This window comes from Bufo gargarizans, chromosome 6 (assembly GCF_014858855.1).
Source record: "Bufo gargarizans isolate SCDJY-AF-19 chromosome 6, ASM1485885v1, whole genome shotgun sequence".
Taxonomy (NCBI): domain Eukaryota; kingdom Metazoa; phylum Chordata; class Amphibia; order Anura; family Bufonidae; genus Bufo; species Bufo gargarizans.
This window is the reverse complement of record NC_058085.1, coordinates 149,191,151-149,211,575: the sequence shown is the minus strand read 5'-3', so window position 1 is coordinate 149,211,575 and position 20,425 is coordinate 149,191,151. Positions and strand designations below refer to the sequence as shown.

Genomic DNA, 20,425 nt, shown 5'->3' with positions numbered 1-20,425 from the left:
TCCTCTAGCGCCGTTCTATGGAAGCAGTAGGTTTAAAGAGCACACCAAATGCTTGAAATAACTTCTTTATTAACGTCAACTTTTCTTCATATAACACTGCCGCCTCCACAGCAGATAGTCCATGTACAAAACACGTGTTAACTAAAGTATCATAAAATGGTGTTATGCATAATATGGTGGCTCAACTGTTCAATCTTGTCATTTAATATAAAATGGTGGATATATTTCTCTCTTGAGTATCTGTACTCTCACTTCAAATTATTTTAAGCACTTTATGATCTCTCTGAGAGGTAATATCTGAGGTTAACCAATAGTTCACTTGCTCTACTTGGTTTGCAGTTTGCTCTATACAATTGCTTATGATCTGGTAGGAGCAGTTCGCATTTGTATGCAATTTGTTTGGATTGTATGATTGTATGGCTCAGTAGTTCGTTTGTATGGTCGAACTGTAAGTAAATATATATATATATATATATATATATATATATATATAACCAATTCAGTATACAGTTCTAATCACTATATTCACAGTAAGAACATTATATAACTGTTCTAAATACCTATTTTGGCCTCTGTGCTTCCATAAAACACAGCTCTTAGTGGATTGAATGTCTGTTCAGCTTCTCTCCTCTGGTGTAATGGTTCTAGCAGCTCCTGCTAGGGGAATTTCCCCGCAGTGTGTGAGGCTGGCTGTGATTTGTCAAAACTCTTGCTGTGTGTGAGGCTGGCTGTTATTGGTCGAGACTCCTGCCCAGAAACAACAGTTTAACTCTATTTTCTGTTTCTCCTGTGTCATTGAGCTTACCTTACATTATATAATAAATCTTTTTCTGCTTCTGTGGACATAAAATATAACTATTACATGAGATCCAAACATGAAGGCACTGTAAATAACTCTGCTTTTGTCTTTAACACACAAACATAGGAACTGTATTAAGGTTATTGGCAGGTCTAGCTGTATAAACACACAAGCTATATTAGCAACCTAGGACAGGTCTTAGCTGGCCGGCTACATAGTGAGCAGGTCAAAGAAATAAGAAAAAAAAAAACCCGCATGTGGCGCTATACAGATGCATTTTATTTAATAACTCAGTGGCTATGCTACATTTTTAAATACATGCAATTACAAAAGTGTTTAGATCCACGTGCTGGTTTGAAAATTGTAGAATATTTTTTGTGGGGCAACCCCTTTAAGTAAACAGAAGACGGGGAACATTGCCAAGGCACAAAATGGGCCACTTTAGAGATATTTTTCTAATAAAATGTACAATTTCAGTAAAGTATTTTTAAAAATGGTCAGTATCACCACTGTGCCTACACATTACAAAAAAAATGACAGTCCAAGTTCACACTCCATTTATTTGGTCAATTATTTCCATCAGTTATTGTGAGCTAAAACCAGTACTGAAGCTTACTCAAAGATAAAGTATAATCTACACCTGTTCTGTGTTTTTGATCCACTCCTGGTTTTGTCTCCAAATAACTGACCAAATAAGGCTACTTTCACATTGGCGTTAGCAGGGTCCAGCAGGGGAACAGTCTGCTGGATGCGTACTAACACTAGCCCATGTGTGCTGCCGGAAGTCCGCTCCGACCCCATTCACTATAATGGGGGCGACCGGAGGTCGGGTTCAGCACGGCAAACATGCTGAGATGCGGCCGGACAACCTTTGTGATCTGCCAGCTAGGATGCTTATTACAACGTCCATCTCAACATCCAAGCAGGGTGGAATCTTTTGCGTCTCGGCCTCAAAGAACGTTAAAAATGAAAATAATAAAGATTTTTTAGAATCCAATGAAAAAGGGGGGGTATAGAAAATTAATATAAAATCAGGCATACAGGAGGTCAGAGATGTGGAGAGGGATTGGTAATTGACCATCCACCACTCTGATAGCCTGAATAATAGCCTGTTGCTTGCTAACACTCAGTATATTGTAACACTGATATGGGTGTAGTCTATAGCAACCAGGCTGTAGTCTATTGCACCGGTCACGCTAGCTTACAGCTACAGGGATAGTCCTCTTGCCTGTGCTTCTCCTTTTTAAATGTGGACTCTATCCCTGAGGAAAAAAAGCGATCCTTTCGAAATGCTTCGGATTTTTGGTCCACAACAGCTCTTGCAGCTGTAAGCTGTACTTAGGGGCAGTTAAAGAGGAAGTGCAGGAATTGTTCTTTTATTTCTTCAATTTGTCATTGCGGCAATCACCTTTCTTGCAGCATACTCACAACATTTTTAAGTAAGAGCGCCAGTAACCTTTTATTTGGATTTAGAATTTACATTAATATTGAGGCTGCTTAAAGTGGTTCTCCGGGAATAAAGAAAATGAAAATACTTAAATTACTTTTTTATAAATATATTTCCAAATACCTTTCATTAGTTGTAATGGCTTGTTTTGTCTGGGGAGCAATCGGCAGGGAAAGTAAAGTGGCCGCCATCCTATTAGTACACACAAAACCTGTCCTAATCACACAGCAGGACAAATATTATTGTATTTATAACGTAATATTTAAGTCTTTTTTTTCTTTTCTTTTTTTGACAAATCTTTATTTAAATTTTCTTTCATCAATATGACAATTGCGAAGGAGACGTTGTACAAATGTACGTTGAACATAAAAAATTTACAACATAGATGTACATCCTTGGTCTGATACAGAGACTGCATAAATACATGTATGAATTCACATAAAGCAATGATAGAGATTTTAAATGAGTGATACAACTGATATATCATGGTTACTAATGTATTTTCATTTTCTTAATTCCTGGAGAACCCCTTTAACAAAGCTACGACCAATGCATCTGTATCCACAATGTTCATATTTCTTAACTGACAGAAGTAATATTCATTTTAATTTTTTTAATGGTTTATGTAAAATACATTTTCCTGTGTTCTTCATGATATTTCCTTTGTCACCAGACATATTGGATCCTCTGTTGACCATCAGTTCCTTAGTACATCAAGTTTTAAGGCATAAAGTTCCACAATGTCTTGTAAATATGTTTATTCTCCAGATATATAAAACGTCACCTTTGTATAATGTATATCCTTTTAGAGTAAGTAAATACATTGAAAGGATACAGAAATGTGGTGTACATACAGTACTTCAAGAGGATTTCCAAGAAATAAATATGCCCATGTTTATATCTGGAGGGAAACTGCTATGATGGAAATGTATGGAACGTGATGCATTAGCATTTAATGGACTGAGAAACTGATGGTTACTCAATTATGTCTTCTGCCTAGTGACAAGGTATATGATAAAGAACATAAGGGAATTTATTTTCCATTTATGAGACTCTTCCAGAAATGAAAACAACTATTTATTACTACTGGCAGGTGATAAATATGAACGTTCTGGAGACAGATGGTTCAGTTTGTAATGCTGATTTAGCAGTATTCTGATAATTATAAGTGATCACCTATCCACAGGATAGGGTATAACTATTAGATTGGTGGGGAATCCCATCTCTGGAATCCCCACCAAACAAGTGAATGGGGGCCCTGTATCCTGCAGCACCCTGTGAGCAGCCGGGTGAGCTTGTGATCTGCTGCTTTATTCATCTCAACCATCTCTGGCAGGCTTCTAGAGATGAATTGAGTGGCAGTGTGCATGCTAAACCTGAAGCCCAATTCATTTCAGGGGGTCCTGTGGGGTACAGGGCTCCCTTCTAGTGATCATTGGGGTTCCCGTGGTAGGACCCGTGCCAATATAAGAGTTATCCCCTAATCTGTGGATAGGAGAGAACTTTAAATGATCAGAATAGACCATTAAGTGACCATGTAATTATGTAAATTCAAAAACATGGATTGATGGAATTAAGAGGAATAAAGAAATACAATGCAAGAGGGATAGTTGTCAACTGTATCAATACCTGGTGAACGTGAAAGTCAATATATACATGCAGCATATAGGGAAATGGCGCACATCACAAGTTTGTGAGCAGGAGCAAAGAATATTGAATCGGAGCGCTGCTGAACCTAAATGTTAAAGGGTACACACTGAAAAGTCTTCAATCCCCTGAACCCAAGTGGAGGAGGATCCGCACGAAGTAGAAATGTGGACTTTGTTCTCATTGATCTGTGGTATAATATGCAACTTTAGGGCAATCCTAAAGGCTGATTATCTGATGATGCGTTCAAGGCCTTGCATAGGGATCGATTAGGAAGAGCAGGAGCTTGTGTTTGTAGAATGCTGATACATGGCTGAAAAGGATAGAGCATATCATATAGAACATTATAAAGCTGAATAGTGCCCCATGCCAGTTGGCTCTGAATCCCTGAAGAACCTGATTATTCAGCTAAGCATATATGTAAGGTACTATTACACTTGCGTGTTGTTTGGCAGGGGCAGTTAATTGAAGTTACGCCACTGCACTTGATTCTGTGAGTAGAAGGTAAATGGTCTGAAAATTGAGTAGTTGTGTTAGAAGGGTATTTTATAAATTAAATACTGATTGGTTCTTTCCCCTTTAATTATTATATTGCCTTTTTATATTCCTTGAATGTAATTACCGTATTTTTCGCCGTATAAGACGCACCGGCGTATAAGACGCACCTAGGTTTTTGGGGAGGAAAATAAGAAAAAAAATATTTTGAACTAATTGTGGTCTGTGGGTGATGCACTGTTATGGGGATCTGTGGATGACGCACTGTTATGGGGGATCTGTGGGTGACACTTATAGGGGATCCTCTCTGGATGGCGCTGTTATGAGGATCTTTGTATGACAGTTATGGTGGGGATCTGTGGATGACACATATATAGCATCTTATGCTATGTGTCATCCACAGATCCCCTCCATAAGTGTGGGGGTCGCATTTGCTTTTATAATGGGGGTGGGGGTCGCATCTGCATTTATAATGACAGCGGGGCCCGTGCAGTGACTGTATTCTACTACACGGGCCCCGCTTACTGTACAATCATATCCCTAATACCGTAGTTAATTGTTGTGTGCACTGCATGTAAAAGCATAATGAGCGATGATGAGCGCTATTACTTACAATTAGAAGCGCTTGCCGTTCGGAGCAGGGAGGAGGGAGGAGGCAGGAGGCAGGCCGGGAGGACGGGCGCTGGCAGTGTGAGTCATCCGTCATGCGCCCACGCCGCCTGCTTCATTCATGAAGCAGGCGGCGCAGGCGCGTGACGTATGACTCACACTGCCAGCGCCCGTCCTCCCGGCCTGCCTCCTGCCTCCTCCCTCCTCCCTGCTCCGAACGGCAAGCGCTTCTAATTGTAAGTAATAGCGCTCATCATCGCTCATTATGCTTTTACATGCAGTGCACACAACAATTAACTACGGTATTAGGGATATGATTGTACAGTAAGCGGGGCCCGTGTAGTAGAATACAGTCACTGCACGGGCCCCGCTGTCATTATAAATGCAGATGCCGCCCCCAGCCCCTCCTCCCTCACAGCTGATATACCCGCCGCACGGCATCGCGGCGGGTGTATCATTGAAAACTAAGCAAAATCGGCTACATTCGCCGTATAAGACGCACTGCTATTTCCCCCCCACTTTTGGGGGGGAAAAAGTGCGTCTTATACGGCGAAAAATACGGTACTTATTTTGTTTTGCCAGTTAGTATATACAAGGCCCCCATTATGCTGTGAAGACTAGATTGAGGTACATACGTTCTAAACACTGGACATCCTGAGGCACAGGGGCCAGAAGGTATAAGGCTTTGTGCATTAACACGCTTCAAGCTCCAGGAGACATCATGTGAGGAAGGATGTCTGTCACTAGACCACTCGTATTACCTTGGTCATCGGTCATGTGCTACATTGGTAGCGTGGGTGATTGGAGCTTGTTTGTTAGTTTGAAAACCGGTCAGAGTGATTGTGTGTGTTTTTTTTTTTTTAGCTATGTATGGGAGTTGTTTGTCTGTTTTTATCTTTAATATATTTAATCACATTTAGTAAATATTTCTGTCAATTTAACCTGTGTAAGCCTATTTATTCTTGAATCTTTGAATTCACATTAAAACAGCTGCAGATGGGGAAAGGGGGAAAAAGTTAGAATTTTTTAAGTATATAATAGGAATATATATAGTTTCAAACTGTCAAGAGTATTTCAAGCTTTTCAGAGAAAATCATTTAAATATTAACTGTTAGAGTTTGATTATACGCTGGAAGGGAGACTGCTAATATTCAAATTTATTATGACCTGAATGTCACGTATACTTCCTTTTCATCTTGGCATGCAAGTATTTTCTTGTCAAGATATTTAATACTGTACTTATGAATATTTAGCCTAGAGGTATTTTTAGTCCCTATACACAATCTTATTTTAATGGATCATTTTATGTTTTCAGCATGTATGTATTTTTCTATAATTATACCGTTTTAACCAGATATCCTTTCTTTATCTGATTCAAAATATGTCAATTAAAGACCTTGTTTAAAGGCACATTAATTAGAGGTCTAAGTTCCTCACTATGCTCAGTTAGGGATATTCTCCCCAGTAGTGTAAAAATGATTGCATTTCTTAAGGCCTCTTTCACACTTGCGTTGTCCGGATCCGGCGTGTACTCCACTTGCCGGAATTACACGCCGGATCCGGAAAAACGCAAGTGTACTGAAAGCATTTGAAGACGGATCCGTCTTCAAAATGCTTTCAGTGTTACTATGGCACCCAGGACGCTATTAAAGTCCTGGTTGCCATAGTAGGAGCGGGCAGCGGGGGAGCGGTATACTTACAGTCCGCGCGGCTCCCGGGGCGCTCCAGAGTGACGTCAGAGCGCCCCATGCGCATGGATGACGTGCCATGCGATCACGTGATCCATGCGCTTGGGGCGCCCTGACGTCACTCTGGAGCGCCCCGGGAGCTGCACGGATGGTAAGTATGCTGCTCCCCCGCTCCCCGCTACACTTTACCATGGCTGCCAGGACTTTAGCGTCCCGGCAGCCATGGTAACCATTGAGAAAAAGCTAAACGTCGCATCCGGCAATGCGCCGAAACGACGTTTAGCTTAAGGCCGGATCCGGATCAATGCCTTTCAATGGGCATTCATTCCGGATCCGGCCTTGCGGCAAGTCTTAAGGATTTTTGGCCGGAGCAAAAAGCGCAGCATGCTGCGGTATTTTCTCCGGCCAAAAAACGTTCCGTTCCGGAACTGAAGACATCCTGATGCATACTGAACGGATTTCACTCCATTCAGGATGCATTAGGATAAAACTGATCAGGATTCTTCCGGCATAGAGCCCCGACGACTGAACTCTATGCCGGAAGAAAAGAACGCAAGTGTGAAAGAGCCCTTACCTGTCTTGATGGAAGCTGCAGATGCTTTTCTCAGCCTTTGGGAGGGTTGGCTTCATTGTCTGCATTTTTCTAACCCTGTACAAGCTGTCATATCACATACACAGGATAGCTTCACTCAGTCTATCTTATACCTTGTAGTCACAAAGGGAGCACACTGACAGTCATAGTAGTATTGAGTTAATGGATGGAACCACTGCCTTTGGGAAGCAAGTCCAGTTATAGACACTCAGCTCATGCTACTTTATGATTGGCTAATAAATGTAACGATAAGGGAGCGTTGTAGAGCATGTCAAAGTATACAAGAAGACAGGTGGGAACATGATGCATAGAAATTTGTAAAACATTATTACTAGTGTGTTCGAAAGAAAAATGGTACAGTAGAGCAGTGTTTCCCAACCAGTGTGCCTCCAGCTGTTGCAAAACTACAACTCCCAGCATGCCCGCACAGCCAAAGACTGTCCAGGCATGCTGGGAGTTGTAGTTTTGCAACAGCTGGAGGCACACTGGTTGGGAAACACTGCAGTAGAGGATGCTAGGTAGGCTTTGTAGGCGCTGTTCCCCCATCAATAGACTCTAAAACAAGTAGATTACTTTAATAAAAATAGAAACTGTACTCCTATCCTATCTATCCATTGATACCCAGGAACTTTTTTAGGTTTTAGTCTGTCTCATGTAATGAATTAGGCTAATCTATTCTAGAACCTTATCAAACACATTAAATTCCCGTAAGTGAGTCCTTCAGTTATATCCAAGAGGAATAAGAGCTTTAAGTTAAAAAGCTCATCATTACGTGGGAGACTATTGAGTTCATTATGTACTTTTAGAAATGTTTCTTGAATTCTTTTAATCTTTACCTGCAACATGAGTATTCCCGCAGCAAATTCTGCTTAGCAATGCTTACTGATGTATTTTCCACTTTTCAGATGAAGCCAATAACTGTACTGTGAAAACTTTTTTGTTCAGTAAAACTTTCATATGGTTTTGGATCTGCAGCGCCTGGCTAATGATGTGGCTGACAGCAGTTATACAAACTTCAAAACTTGAACGTTGTTTAAAGGGTAACTGTCATGTTTTCATCAAAAAGCTATTTTGGCATATGTTACTACTACTGCTGCAGCAGCATTATACATAAAGCAATCTTTAGTTTCTTCACATACCACTGGTTTCCTTGAGTTTTTCCCATAGTTACGGCTTTTTAAACATTTACAATATGAGGACCTTCTCAAGATGGCTCCTCTGCCAATTCTCTGAGGCCAAAACTGCTTTCCCTCACTTCCCATACACACTTGCTGTAGCCAGCAGCTCCCTGCCAGCCAATCAGATTGGATTACTGAGACACGCCTCCTCACTCTGAAGCCTAATGCAGGCATGCAGTGTGAAGGACCACCCCTCCGTCTTCCTGTCTTCTTAGCCGGAGACAGACAAGCCATATTCCCAGCTGATAATCAGTACTAACAATACACCGCCATGGTTTACTATAAGATTGTCAAGTGGATACATTAATGAGAAGAATTCTCATGAGTGCCTGCAAAGATGAGATGGAGCAAGAAACATTGTTTTTCTTTAAAATTTTGTAAATGTCTTGGCAGGTTATCATATCTCATTAAAGGTTACTGTGATTTGTTTTCTTCCTTACAAAGATTCTACATCGCATTTTCAAGTGTCAAAATTCTAAGCAGTTATGTAATTCCAAAATGTTATATGATATATACATTCCACAGATAAGTAATTGATCTATGAACATTTTGTATTTATTGTAAAATAATAAGACTGGCATTACATATGAAAGTGTGCCAGCTGTCGGGGGGTGTCAGGCCGGCTGCTATGAGCACTTCCATTAATACAGATGGAAGTGCTCATTGCTGGAGAGCAGGGGAGCCAGTGGTTCTTTCATTCACTAACACAGATCATCTCCCTGCCTGGCCCAGCGGTAAAGTCATTATGTGTTTCTCACTTATACGCCAGGCCGGAGGAGAGAGAGAGCAGGGAGATTTGCTGAGGTTAGTAAATGAAAGGACCACCAGCTCCAGCAATAATAGGTATGTGAGGGGGCCATTGGGGATCATGATACTCTGTGACGGGGCCACTGAGGGGTCATTATACTGTGTGAGGGTCCCATACATAGTATAATGACCGCCGGCGTCCCCATTCAGTATAATGACCCCTTGTGTCTGCTCACAGACGATAATGAACCCCAGTGCCCCCCATTCAGTATAATGACCCCCAGTGAGGAGGACCATTGGGTGTCATACTGTATGGGGGGCACTGGGGGTCATTATACTCTGTGAGGAGGCAACAGAGGGGGTCATAATGTATGGGCGATCACTGGGGGTCATTATACTGTATGGGGGGGCTACTGCTGTCCGCATCTGTTGTTCTGTTCTGCGGCCCCGCAAAAAAATATAGAGCATGTCCTAATCTAGTCCGCAATCATGGACAAGAATAGGCATCTCTATAATGGGCCGACCGTTCCGCAAATTGCGGAAGGCACATGGGCGGCATCCGTGTTTTGCGAATCGCAGTTTGTGGACCGCAATATATGGCGCTGTAGTCTGAATGTACCCTTTAAGATATCGTAATCCTAATATCACCTGTGGATAGAAGGGTATGAGAAAAAAAAAGCGAATAACCACAGGGAGCTGTTCCAAAGAAGTAGCCTTAATAAAACTAGTAAAAGATAGTATAACAATAAAACATAGTATACGGCCTCATCTCAGATGTATCTAAGGAAGGAGAATGTCTCTAAAACGTGTTGGAACAGCACCCTGTGATTGTCCACTTTGAGGGCATGGATAAGGATGGGACAAAGCGCATTATAATATGCTGACAAAGGCAGCTACGGTAGTTTTTAGTTACAAGTATGTGGTACAAGATTCCCTTTAACCCTTAGAGGACCTTGCAATTTTCCGTTTTTGCATTTTTGTTTTTCACTCCCCACCTTTCTAGTGCCATAAAGTTTTTTTGTTTGTTTTTTATGACTGCTTATTGGGTGGAATTGGAAAAAAATGCCATTCTGCCAGTTTTTGTTAGTTTTGTTTTTTTACAGCGTTCCCTATGTGGCAAAATTGACCTGTTACTTTCATTCTCCAGGTCAGTACGATTACAATGATACCACACTTGTATGGTTTTTCTTGCTTTCTAATTTACAAAAAACAACAACTTTGAAACCTTTCCTTTTCATCCCAATATTCCGACCCTTACAATTTTTTGTTGTTTTGTACCGAGCTGTTAGACGGTTCATTTTTGCGGGGTGATCTTTACTTTACAGTGATACAATTTTGAAGTGTGTGTGACTTTTTAATCACTTTTTCTTACTTTTTTTTTTTTTTTTTTGGGGGGGGGGGTGTTCTGTCTTCAGACATGTTTCACACAGTCTGCAGTCTGAAATTCAGCATAAATTATTCCTGTCTTTCAAATAAGAGGACTGGTTCTTTGTAGTCTAACTTGTTTATTGGCAAAACAGGAGTATTTGAGGTAAAACTATAAGAATACAAATAACATGAATAAGTATATAGCATATCATGTACTGTAACATTTGCATAATACTGAAACACATGGTAAAATGGCTGCCTGTACAAAGATTGCATGGCTAGCTAACATCTAATAACAACTTCCCAAAGTAACAATTCAACTGACTGAACAGCTTTGCATAACATAATGTCCCTGAAACAAAGATAGATCTCTCACCAGATATGCTTCTACCAGGATGGAGGAGTTTAAGAAGATATGCAGGAGACCGCTTTGTACTGTGTCCTGGAGAATTATTTCCTAGGTTGCTTTTCCCTCCCACAAACCTTTGCACCACCTACAATACAGAAGTCTTGGAAACAAGAAAAACAAGGTGCAATACAATATAACACCACTAGATGGTGCTATTACCACATCAATCACTACAGAAATGGCAAAACCTGGCTGACGTAAAAAATTGAATTAAATTCAAATCCTGCTGGGCAAAACAGGGGGTGAAGTAAAAAAATGGTGAATTGGCCATAGTACAGGCATTTTCACACGTGGCGATGCCCATTAGGTGAATTTTTTTTATATTTTTTTTATTTTGATTTTGGGGTAATTTAAACTTTTATACATATTTTTGTAAAACTTCTTTTTTTTTTTTTTTTTTTTTTTACTTTTTAAGTCACACTGGGTGACTATAACTGGCAGTCATTAGCCCATTTGTGTTCTGTGATGGCTGAATAGTTATCATAGCACACTCTATTTACAATATACCAATATGGTGCTGCCACCTGTTGGTCTGTATTGGTATATACTAGTAATAGCTACTGAAGCCTGCTTGAGGCTTTGGGCTATTACTATACCATAACAGGTTCTCAGATCTCAGCCGGGGAACACTGTTACAGGTGCGGGAGCATGTGGCTCTCACTTCCAAACTGCTCAGATGCTGTGGTCATAGCTCCATAGAGGTCACATTTATGTATATTAGCCTTCAAATCAGATCAGATAATGGGCGAACAAATCTACTTCCAGTCCATATAGCCCAGTGAGTGCATATTTTTGTCCTGGATCGCAAAGAATCAGCGTAGATAACCTAATGTTGCATTTAATAATTTACTAAGCTCCGAAAGCGTCGGTGTATGAGCCAACTTCCAAAGCCTCGTTTTCCCACTATGAAATAAAATTTTACAGAAGCAACAGCAGTGAGTAACATCCTATAGGCAATAGATAGTGCTTTCCTACAACTACCAGGAACCAAGAAATATCTGGCGAGGGGGGACTGCAGACTAGAAAGAAAAATGTCTAATTTGTAGGTTAAGTTAAAAAAAGGGAATAGGGAAAATCTAGACCTCATAGGATAACAGGTATGGGTTTGATAAACTGTGCTGCTAAGATTGCTCTTGCCAGAGGAGCATTGCCAGAGGAGCATTGGCCATGGACCTTACAGGGAAATTTCCCAGTGGGACGATGCCCAGGGGGGCCACCCAAGCACCCATCTCTGTCTCTGGCTGGGTATATAATAAGCTATCAGTGGTAATTAACTCTGTGAGAATCAGGTACTTATGTATCCAGCCAGCGACATGCCTCCTTTAATAGATTATGTCCCACATCTCACCTAAGCACCCTGCTCTATATCTTAATCAGAGACATCTGGAAGAGGAGGACAGAAAATGGCCTTGTGGGGCAATACAGGTGAAAATTAGAATATCGTGCAAAAGTCCATTTATTTCAGTAATGCAAATTAAAAGGAATTGCATTATTGCAGCTTAAAATTTGAATTTTGTGAAAAGGTTCAATATTTCAGGCTCAAAGTATCACACTCTAGTCAGCTAATTAATCCATACCCCCTGAGCAAAGGGGACCTGAGATTGTGGCTTTGGGGTTTCAAAGGGCGGTAAGTCATAATCATCCAAATTATAACAAATAAAGGCTTGAAATATCCCGCTTTGCATGTAATGAGTCTCGTATGTTAGTTTCATCTTTTAAGTTGCATTACTGAAATAAATTAGCTTTGCGTGATATACATTATTTTTCGAGTTTCACCTGTATCTTGTGCGGCAGTGTGGTATGTAATATTTTGCGCTATGGTATTGCTGATACCAATCCCCCTACTTTTGTTGCTCTGCCTCGTGTCAAATTATTCCCTTCTACAATATGGGGCCACTTTTTTTTTTTTTTTTTTTTTTTTTTTTTTTTTCTAGGGCCACTTTAGGCTCCCAATCCACTGCTTCCTCTCACAAAAGAGTTCTCAATGTGGAGCCATTGCGGGGTGCATGGTTCCCTCCACCATTCTCTAAATTTTGTCTGTTAGGCTAGTATGATGATAATGAAATTCACTAAACCACTAATTTAAAACATAACTTTTAATTGATTTATTTAATACCAATTCACCCAAATAGATATACAATAAAAAAGAAACCAAAAAAGCAAGATTTATATTCCGATCTCATATGGTTGTAGGTGGGTATAGTAGACATACCATTAGTATAGGGTGTGGGACAGTATCCCTATTGATGTCCCTACCTCTGCCGCCCTGCCTACAAACGGAATAGCCGCCCCAATAGGGGCGATCCTGTGTCTCGTGCCTCCTGGAAACCCTAGGATGGCCCTGACAGAGGGATATATTCCAACAATGTGGAATAGTGGCCTAGACTAACTACCTAGACTGCTATAAGTTACCAAAAATAATAACAAACAATATTAGTGCCCCAATTAAAGTGACCTGATCCTCCAAATAATATACAGCAAAGAAAATAATCTAGAGAGAGAAATACATAACAATAATAAATGCAATATGTCCTCAAACAGTTCCAACGCTTTTCGCCCAGTTGATTTAAAGCTCCTCAGGGGACACTCCAACACAGAAAAACACCTGTCCCCTCAAAGATTATCAAAAAGACTTAGACAGAATAACTGCAGATACTAGGAGCACAGTACTCGTTATCAAGATAATTGAGGACAGACAAATAGCTGATAAATCAATCTAGGTTAAATTTTTTAGCTGTACTGGGATAACAGATACACCAAACCTATCCATTATGTAAATATCTCCTCCAGTGCCTATGATGGCATTTCTCTCATAGGTACACTCCCCTACTCAAAAGTGCACCCTGATGGATTAAACAAGATAATAATCATGTAAAGTCAATGTTAACACTGCCAGTATATTCTGTTTTACAGTGAATAAAGATTGCATACAATCTAAACCATACCGGTACACTGTGGGCATGAAGCACCTGGTGCACAGCACACCCTGGTTATGTATTATACTTGCTAGCCCATCACTGATGGGGATCGGTCCGAGTCAGATGCATTATAGGTCCCACAGAGAGTGGAGGGGTTGGCAGAGGTGTCCGCAGATGAGAAGCATGATAATGAGTCAGATTAGGCACTCCAGAACCTCCCTCTCTAGATAGATGTTCTCGTCGGGAGTTTCCCCATATAAATGCAGAGAGATCATATTGCAGTTGACTAAGATAGGGAGTAGAAATCATCAGCAGAATACAGCGAAGAACATCCTAGGCAGGATATTCATTTTAACCAGATTAATTCTTGCAATCCAGGACAAGGTAAAGAATGTAAAACTTGCATAAGTAGGCTTAATGTCAGATATCAAGGACTGAACATTAACCTTTAATTAAAGAAGAAAGAGATAAAGTAAGCAAAATACCTAAATAGGTGATGTGCGTATCTGACCAGACAAAATCATATTCAGATTGCAATGGGGCCCTCTTAGCATCTGGGATATGAATTGGAAGCAAATGCAACTTGGATACATTCAGTTTGTATTAAGACACCCCAGAAAAATCTTGTATGATAGCCATAGTAGTGGATAGGAAGTCTGCAGGAGATGGTAGAGAGAGGATAATATCATCCACATATAAGCCAATGGCATGCGACCAGCCAACCCACTGCCACCTCCTGTACATCTAAGTTTTTCCGCCACGGGCTCCATGACTAGTGCAAAAATGCGGGGAGATAGTGGGTACCCCGGTCTTGTGCCATTAGACAAACTGTTTAGACATAAACTCAGAAGCTAACACTGAAGTGGTAGGTATGGAATATAGACCCAGGATCGCACTCACAATATGACCATTAAAGCCAAATTTCTGCAGGACTGCCTCCAGGTATCGTCAGTGAACCCTATCACATGCTTTTTCAGCATGCAAGGCTAAAAACACTGTGGAGTTCCTGGAGGCTTCCACAATTTGTAATAGGTCTATCATACATGCCATCCCTACACTGCCTACCTATTACAAAACCAACTTGATCAGAGGAAATCGGAGATGGTAAAATAACATTTAGTTGCGATGATCTTAGAAAATGACTTAAAGGGAACCTGTCACCAGGATTTTGTGTATAGAGCTGAGGACATGGGTTGCTAGATGGCCGCTAGCACATCCGCAATACCCAGCCCCCATAGCTCTGTGTGCTTTTATTGTGTAAAAAAACCGATTTGATACATATGCAAATTAACCTGAGATGAGTCCTGTCCCTGACTCATCTCACATACAGGACTCATCTCAGGTTAATTTGCATATGTATCAAATCGGGTTTTTTACACAATAAAAGCACACAGAGCTATGGGGACTGGGTATTGCAGATGTGCTAGCGGCCATCTAGCCACCCATGTCCTCAGCTGTATATACACAATCCGGGTGACAGAATCCCTTTAATGTTGGAGTTCAATAAAGAAATTGGCCTGAAATATTGCAGAGAATCTGCGGGATTACCAGGTTTGGGTAGGGTGACTATAGCAGCCTGAAACAACTCTGTACTAATATGGCCAGTAACTAACAAATGATTAAACAATCTGTGCAGGTAAGGAAGGTTGGTATCACTAAAGGTCTTAAAGTGGTCTGCACTATACCCATCTGGTCCAGGAGCTTTGACACTTGGCTGACGTAAGAACCTCAAGATAGGGTTGTTGCGATACCAACATTTTGATTCGATTTCGATACCATAAAATAGTATTGCGATACTCGATACCATTTGATACCACGCGAAAAAAATAAAACCCCAAAAAAGCAGCGTGCATTCTGCATTTTATGGCACGTCCAATCCTTTTTTTTGTGGGGACAAGGTGACAAAAAATTGTGAATAGCGCGTTTTTTATTTTATGGCGTTCACCGCATAGGAGAGATTTTTTTATTTTATATTTTAATAGTTTGCACTTTTTGGGGCGTGGCGATATGTAATATGTTTATTATTGTTTATATATTTTATATGTAAAATTGGGAAAGGGGGTGATTTTAAACTTTTTTTTTTTTTTTTGTACTTATTAAATAATAGTAACTATTAGCCCTCTTAGGGGCTAGAATCTGGGATCTTTTCAACCCTTGTACTATTCACCCTAATAGAGCTCTATTAGGTTGAATAAGACCTCACACTGTGCCTGCTGTCCTGTGCATAGTACACACAGCAGCAGGGAGCTGACCATGGCAGCCAGGGCTTCAGTAGCGTCCTGGCAGCCATGGTAACCGATCAGAGGGCTCAGATGAGAAGCTGCCACTGCACCACCAATGAAAGAGGATCCCCTCCTCCGCCCCTCTCTCTTCTTATTGGCGGCAGCAGCGGCACAGGGGGAGGGAGAACGAGTGACTCCTTCTCCCCTGTGCTGCTGAGGAGAACGCAGCGCCTGCCATGTTCTGTGATACTAGGCTGTATCGGTAAATGTCAAATCCCGGTATTTGATCGATATCGGTACTAAAGTATCGCTAATTCTATACATAGAAACATAGAATGTGTCGGCAGATAAGAACCATTTGGCCCATCTAGTCTGCCCAATATATCTGAATCCTATGAATAGCCCCTGGCCCTATCTTATATGAAGGATAGCCTTATGCCTATCCCATGCATGCTTAAACTCCTTGACTGTATTTGCAGCTACCACTTCTGCAGGAAGGCTATTCCATGCATCCACTACTCTCTCAGTAAAGTAATACTTCCTGATATTACTTTTAAACCTTTGCCCCTCTAATTTAAAACTGTGTCCTCTTGTGGTAGTTTTTCTTCTTTTAAATATGCTCTCCTCCTTTACCGAGTTGATTCCCTTTATGTATTTAAAAGTTTCTATCATATCCCCTCTGTCTCTTCTTTCTTCCAAGCTATACATGTTAAGGTCTTTTAACCTTTCCTGGTAAGTTTTATCCTGCAATCCATGTACCAGTTTAGTAGCTCTTCTCTGAACTCTCTAGAGTATCTATATCCTTCTGGAGATATGGCCTCCAGTACTGCGCACAATACTCCAAGTGAGGTCTCACCAGTGTTCTGTACAGCGGCATAAGCACTTCACTCTTTCTACTGCTTATACCTCTCCCTATACATCCAAGCATTCTGCTGGCATTTCGTGCTGCTCTATTACATTGTCTTCCCACCTTTAAGTCTTCTGAAATAATTACTCCTAAATCCCTTTCCTCAGATACTGAGGTCAGGACTGTGTCAAATATTCTATATTCTGCCCTTGGGTTTTTACGCCCCAGGTGCATTATCTTGCACTTATCCACATTAAATTTCAGTTGCCAGAGTTCTGACCATTCTTCTAGTTTTCCTAAATCCTTTTCCATTTGGCGTTTCCCTCCAGGAACATATACCCGCTACAACCCTACCTCAAGAGGTGTGATGGAGGAGTTAAGGCCATTCATTTCAGAGACAGGACAAAGCAGAGGCACAGAATCTAAAAAGCTGTTAATTAACTCAGGCGAGGGAGAAGGGATAGTCAGATCGTTCCTTAAATTATACAGAGAGCTATAGTAATCAGCAGAGGCATCAATAATGCCTTGAGGGTGAGACTGCTCAATCTTAGAAGAGGCTATCCTTTTTTTGTACACGTCGGGCTAACATTGCGCCTGCTTTATCGCCTAAATGATGAAAGCGGGCTTTAGTGCGTCTTCATGCTGGCAAATGAACAAAGACCTAAGTAGAAAGCGGGCAGTGTGATGTCATTTTGCTGTGTAGAAGTGACTTATTTCAGACTAAAGTAGAAAATATTGCCATAGGACTCATTTCTCAAATATTTCTTCTGACTGACCGTAATTACAGCACCTGGCCCTTAAGTGGATAATGAAAAACGTTAACCCAATGATCTTTCTTGTAGACTTGGGAAAATCCAACGCACATTGATGAGAATACTGGATTTGGTGGTGATAACGATCCCATTGACGTTTGTGACATTGGGAGTAAGGTAACGGAATGTAATTTACTTCTGTATCATGCATATCAAATATAGAAGATTGAAATGGCTGCCGAAATGTTTGGGATGAGCTTTGTATGAAAGTACTTGTGTAGCTGCTAATTATGACTTGTTGACATTGCAGAGAATTGGGCCCTACTTTAGAGAGGACCTGTCACCACTCCTGACATGCCTGTTTTAATGGCTTTATGCATTCCCCATGTAATAATAATATAATAAGAATATATACTCCAGAATTGTTAGTACGTGGGGAATGCATGAAGCTATTAAGATAGGCAGGTCAGGAGTCGTGAAAGGTCCTCTATAAAGGGGTTCTCTGGGAATAATGAGAAGATTCGTACGCACCTGCTCCCGGCCGCTTCGGTCCTCTACGCTGCCTCTGGTGTCTCCGTGTTACATTCCCTGCAGTGTTGACATCTGGCGCCGCATGAATATGGTCACATGCTGTGCTGCAGCCAATCACTGGCTTCAGCAGTGAAGTGCTGCTTGTGGCCGTGTCACCGCTGAAGCCAGTCATTGGCTGCAGCAGATCATGTCCATACTGCACTGGATGTCAACACTGCAGGGACTGTAATATGTACACAGCGACAACGCAGAGGAGCAGGTGAGTGAGAATCTTCTGTTCAGAGACGCAGGCTGTGGGCACTTGCTAGAAACTCATTATTCCTGGAGAATCCCCTAAGTAGGTCTGGACAGTGTCACTTCTGAAAATGTGCGCAATTATAGGTCTACAACATAGAAAAGAAGAAACCATTAGGCCTCTTGCACACGAACGATACGGATTAGGTCCGGATGTGTTCAGGGTGCGTTCAGGAAAACTCGCACCATTTTGCAAGCAAGTTCAGTCCGTTTTTTTTGTGATTGCGTTCAGTTTCTTTAGCATGGGTGCAATGCACATTGATGCGTTTTTCACCCACGTGATAGAAAACTGAAGGTTTAAAAACAACATCTCTTAGCAACCATCAGTGAAAATTGCATCGCATCCACACTTGCTTGCGGATGTGATGCGTTTTTCATGAAGCCCCATTCACTTCTATGGGGCCAGGGCTGCGTGCGAAAGGCAGAATATAGAACATGCTGCAATTTTCACCCAACACAGAACTGATGCGTGAAAAACAACGCTCATGTGCACAGACCCATTCAAATGAATGGGTCAGGATTCAGTGCGTGTGCTATGCGTTCACCTCACGCATTGCACTCGTGTGAAAGGGGTATGTAGCATAAGGCGTGATGTCTGGGCACACTTGAATCACATCTAAGAATAAAGGCCCACAAAGAAATCTGTACATTAAGAACCTTGCCTTTTCTTAGGTTTGTGAACGAGGAGAGGTTATTAAGGTTAAAGTTCTCGGCACCCTTGCATTGATCGATGAAGGAGAAACCGACTGGAAAATAATGGTTATCAATGTTGAAGACCCTGAGGCTGCACTGTATAATGGTGAGTAGCACAGGGTGCTAAGGGTTAAGTAATCATAACCTGGAACTATCACCGAAAGATATGGAATAAGATCTGTATAATCTTACCTGTCCATGAGTAACAGACTAGACATGGTCTACGGGAAAATTGTGCAAGAATTGATGACCACTACTGGGGCATAGCATTTGAGGAAAAAACAAACCTGAATGGTCTATACTCAGCATAGGCCATTACTATCTGATCAGCGGGGGTTCGACATTCTGCACCCCCACTGATTAGGTGTTCTGCAGTAGCTCTGGTGCAGAAGATGGAGCTGATGACTGCAGTGCTGCTCCTAGTGAAGAGTAGAAGCACCATCTGTACTTCAGGTGCCTGAGCTGCTGCACAGCTCCGGTGTCAGATAATGACCTATCCCGAGGTCAGGTCATCACTTAGAAAGGGTTGGACAGCCCCTTTAAGTTCTTGATCTTTAGGGTATCTTCACACTGTAGATTTTCAACATAGATTTTTGGGCATATTCTGCCTTGAAATCTGTATTAAAACGGCATACCGTATAGGTGTTTCTAGTAAAATGTCCTAACATGTAATGATGTGTTATATATTGTCACATGTATGTGGTAATAGGACAGGTCTTCACTTGAAGGCCCCCTGCTGCCTATGGACCAGATTGTCACAAGCTGCCTCGTCTTAGCAGGCACTGAACAGGAACAGTGCAGGTACAGGAGATTTTGCCGACTGTATCTGCGCATGCGCTGACATGTTCAGCGCCTGTTCAAAAGGCATCCTGGGATTATGAGGTAGTGATCACATAGGAAAATCGCATGACTACCACCATCTTGGTTCCTATGGACACAGGGACTTACCATACTTTACATGCTCAGTCCATGAGCACCAAAGGACCTTGAAGCGTAGATCCGGTATGTAATAACCCCATTAACGCCACATAACAGCTTAGAACATTTTACTATAATGTGGCCAATCCCCTTAAATAAATTAGAATTTCATAGTCTATGAGGATCACTTTCTAAATTCCTTAATTGTGCTGCAATATATACAATATATATCTAATAATCTGGCTAAGGTTGGCTTTTTGGTAGAATAGGG

At 41.3% G+C, this 20,425-nt stretch overlaps 1 protein-coding gene across 1 annotated transcript in view; it reads left to right on the top strand.

The window, feature by feature from the left end:
* Positions 1–20,425, top strand: part of PPA1 (inorganic pyrophosphatase 1) — a 111,358-nt gene that overhangs the window by 72,671 nt on the left and 18,262 nt on the right. The window contains exons 5-6 of the mRNA XM_044297448.1: positions 17,809–17,895; positions 19,216–19,342. Coding sequence (XP_044153383.1) covers positions 17,809–17,895; positions 19,216–19,342 — 214 coding nt within the window. The remainder of the gene's footprint in view (positions 1–17,808; positions 17,896–19,215; positions 19,343–20,425) is intronic.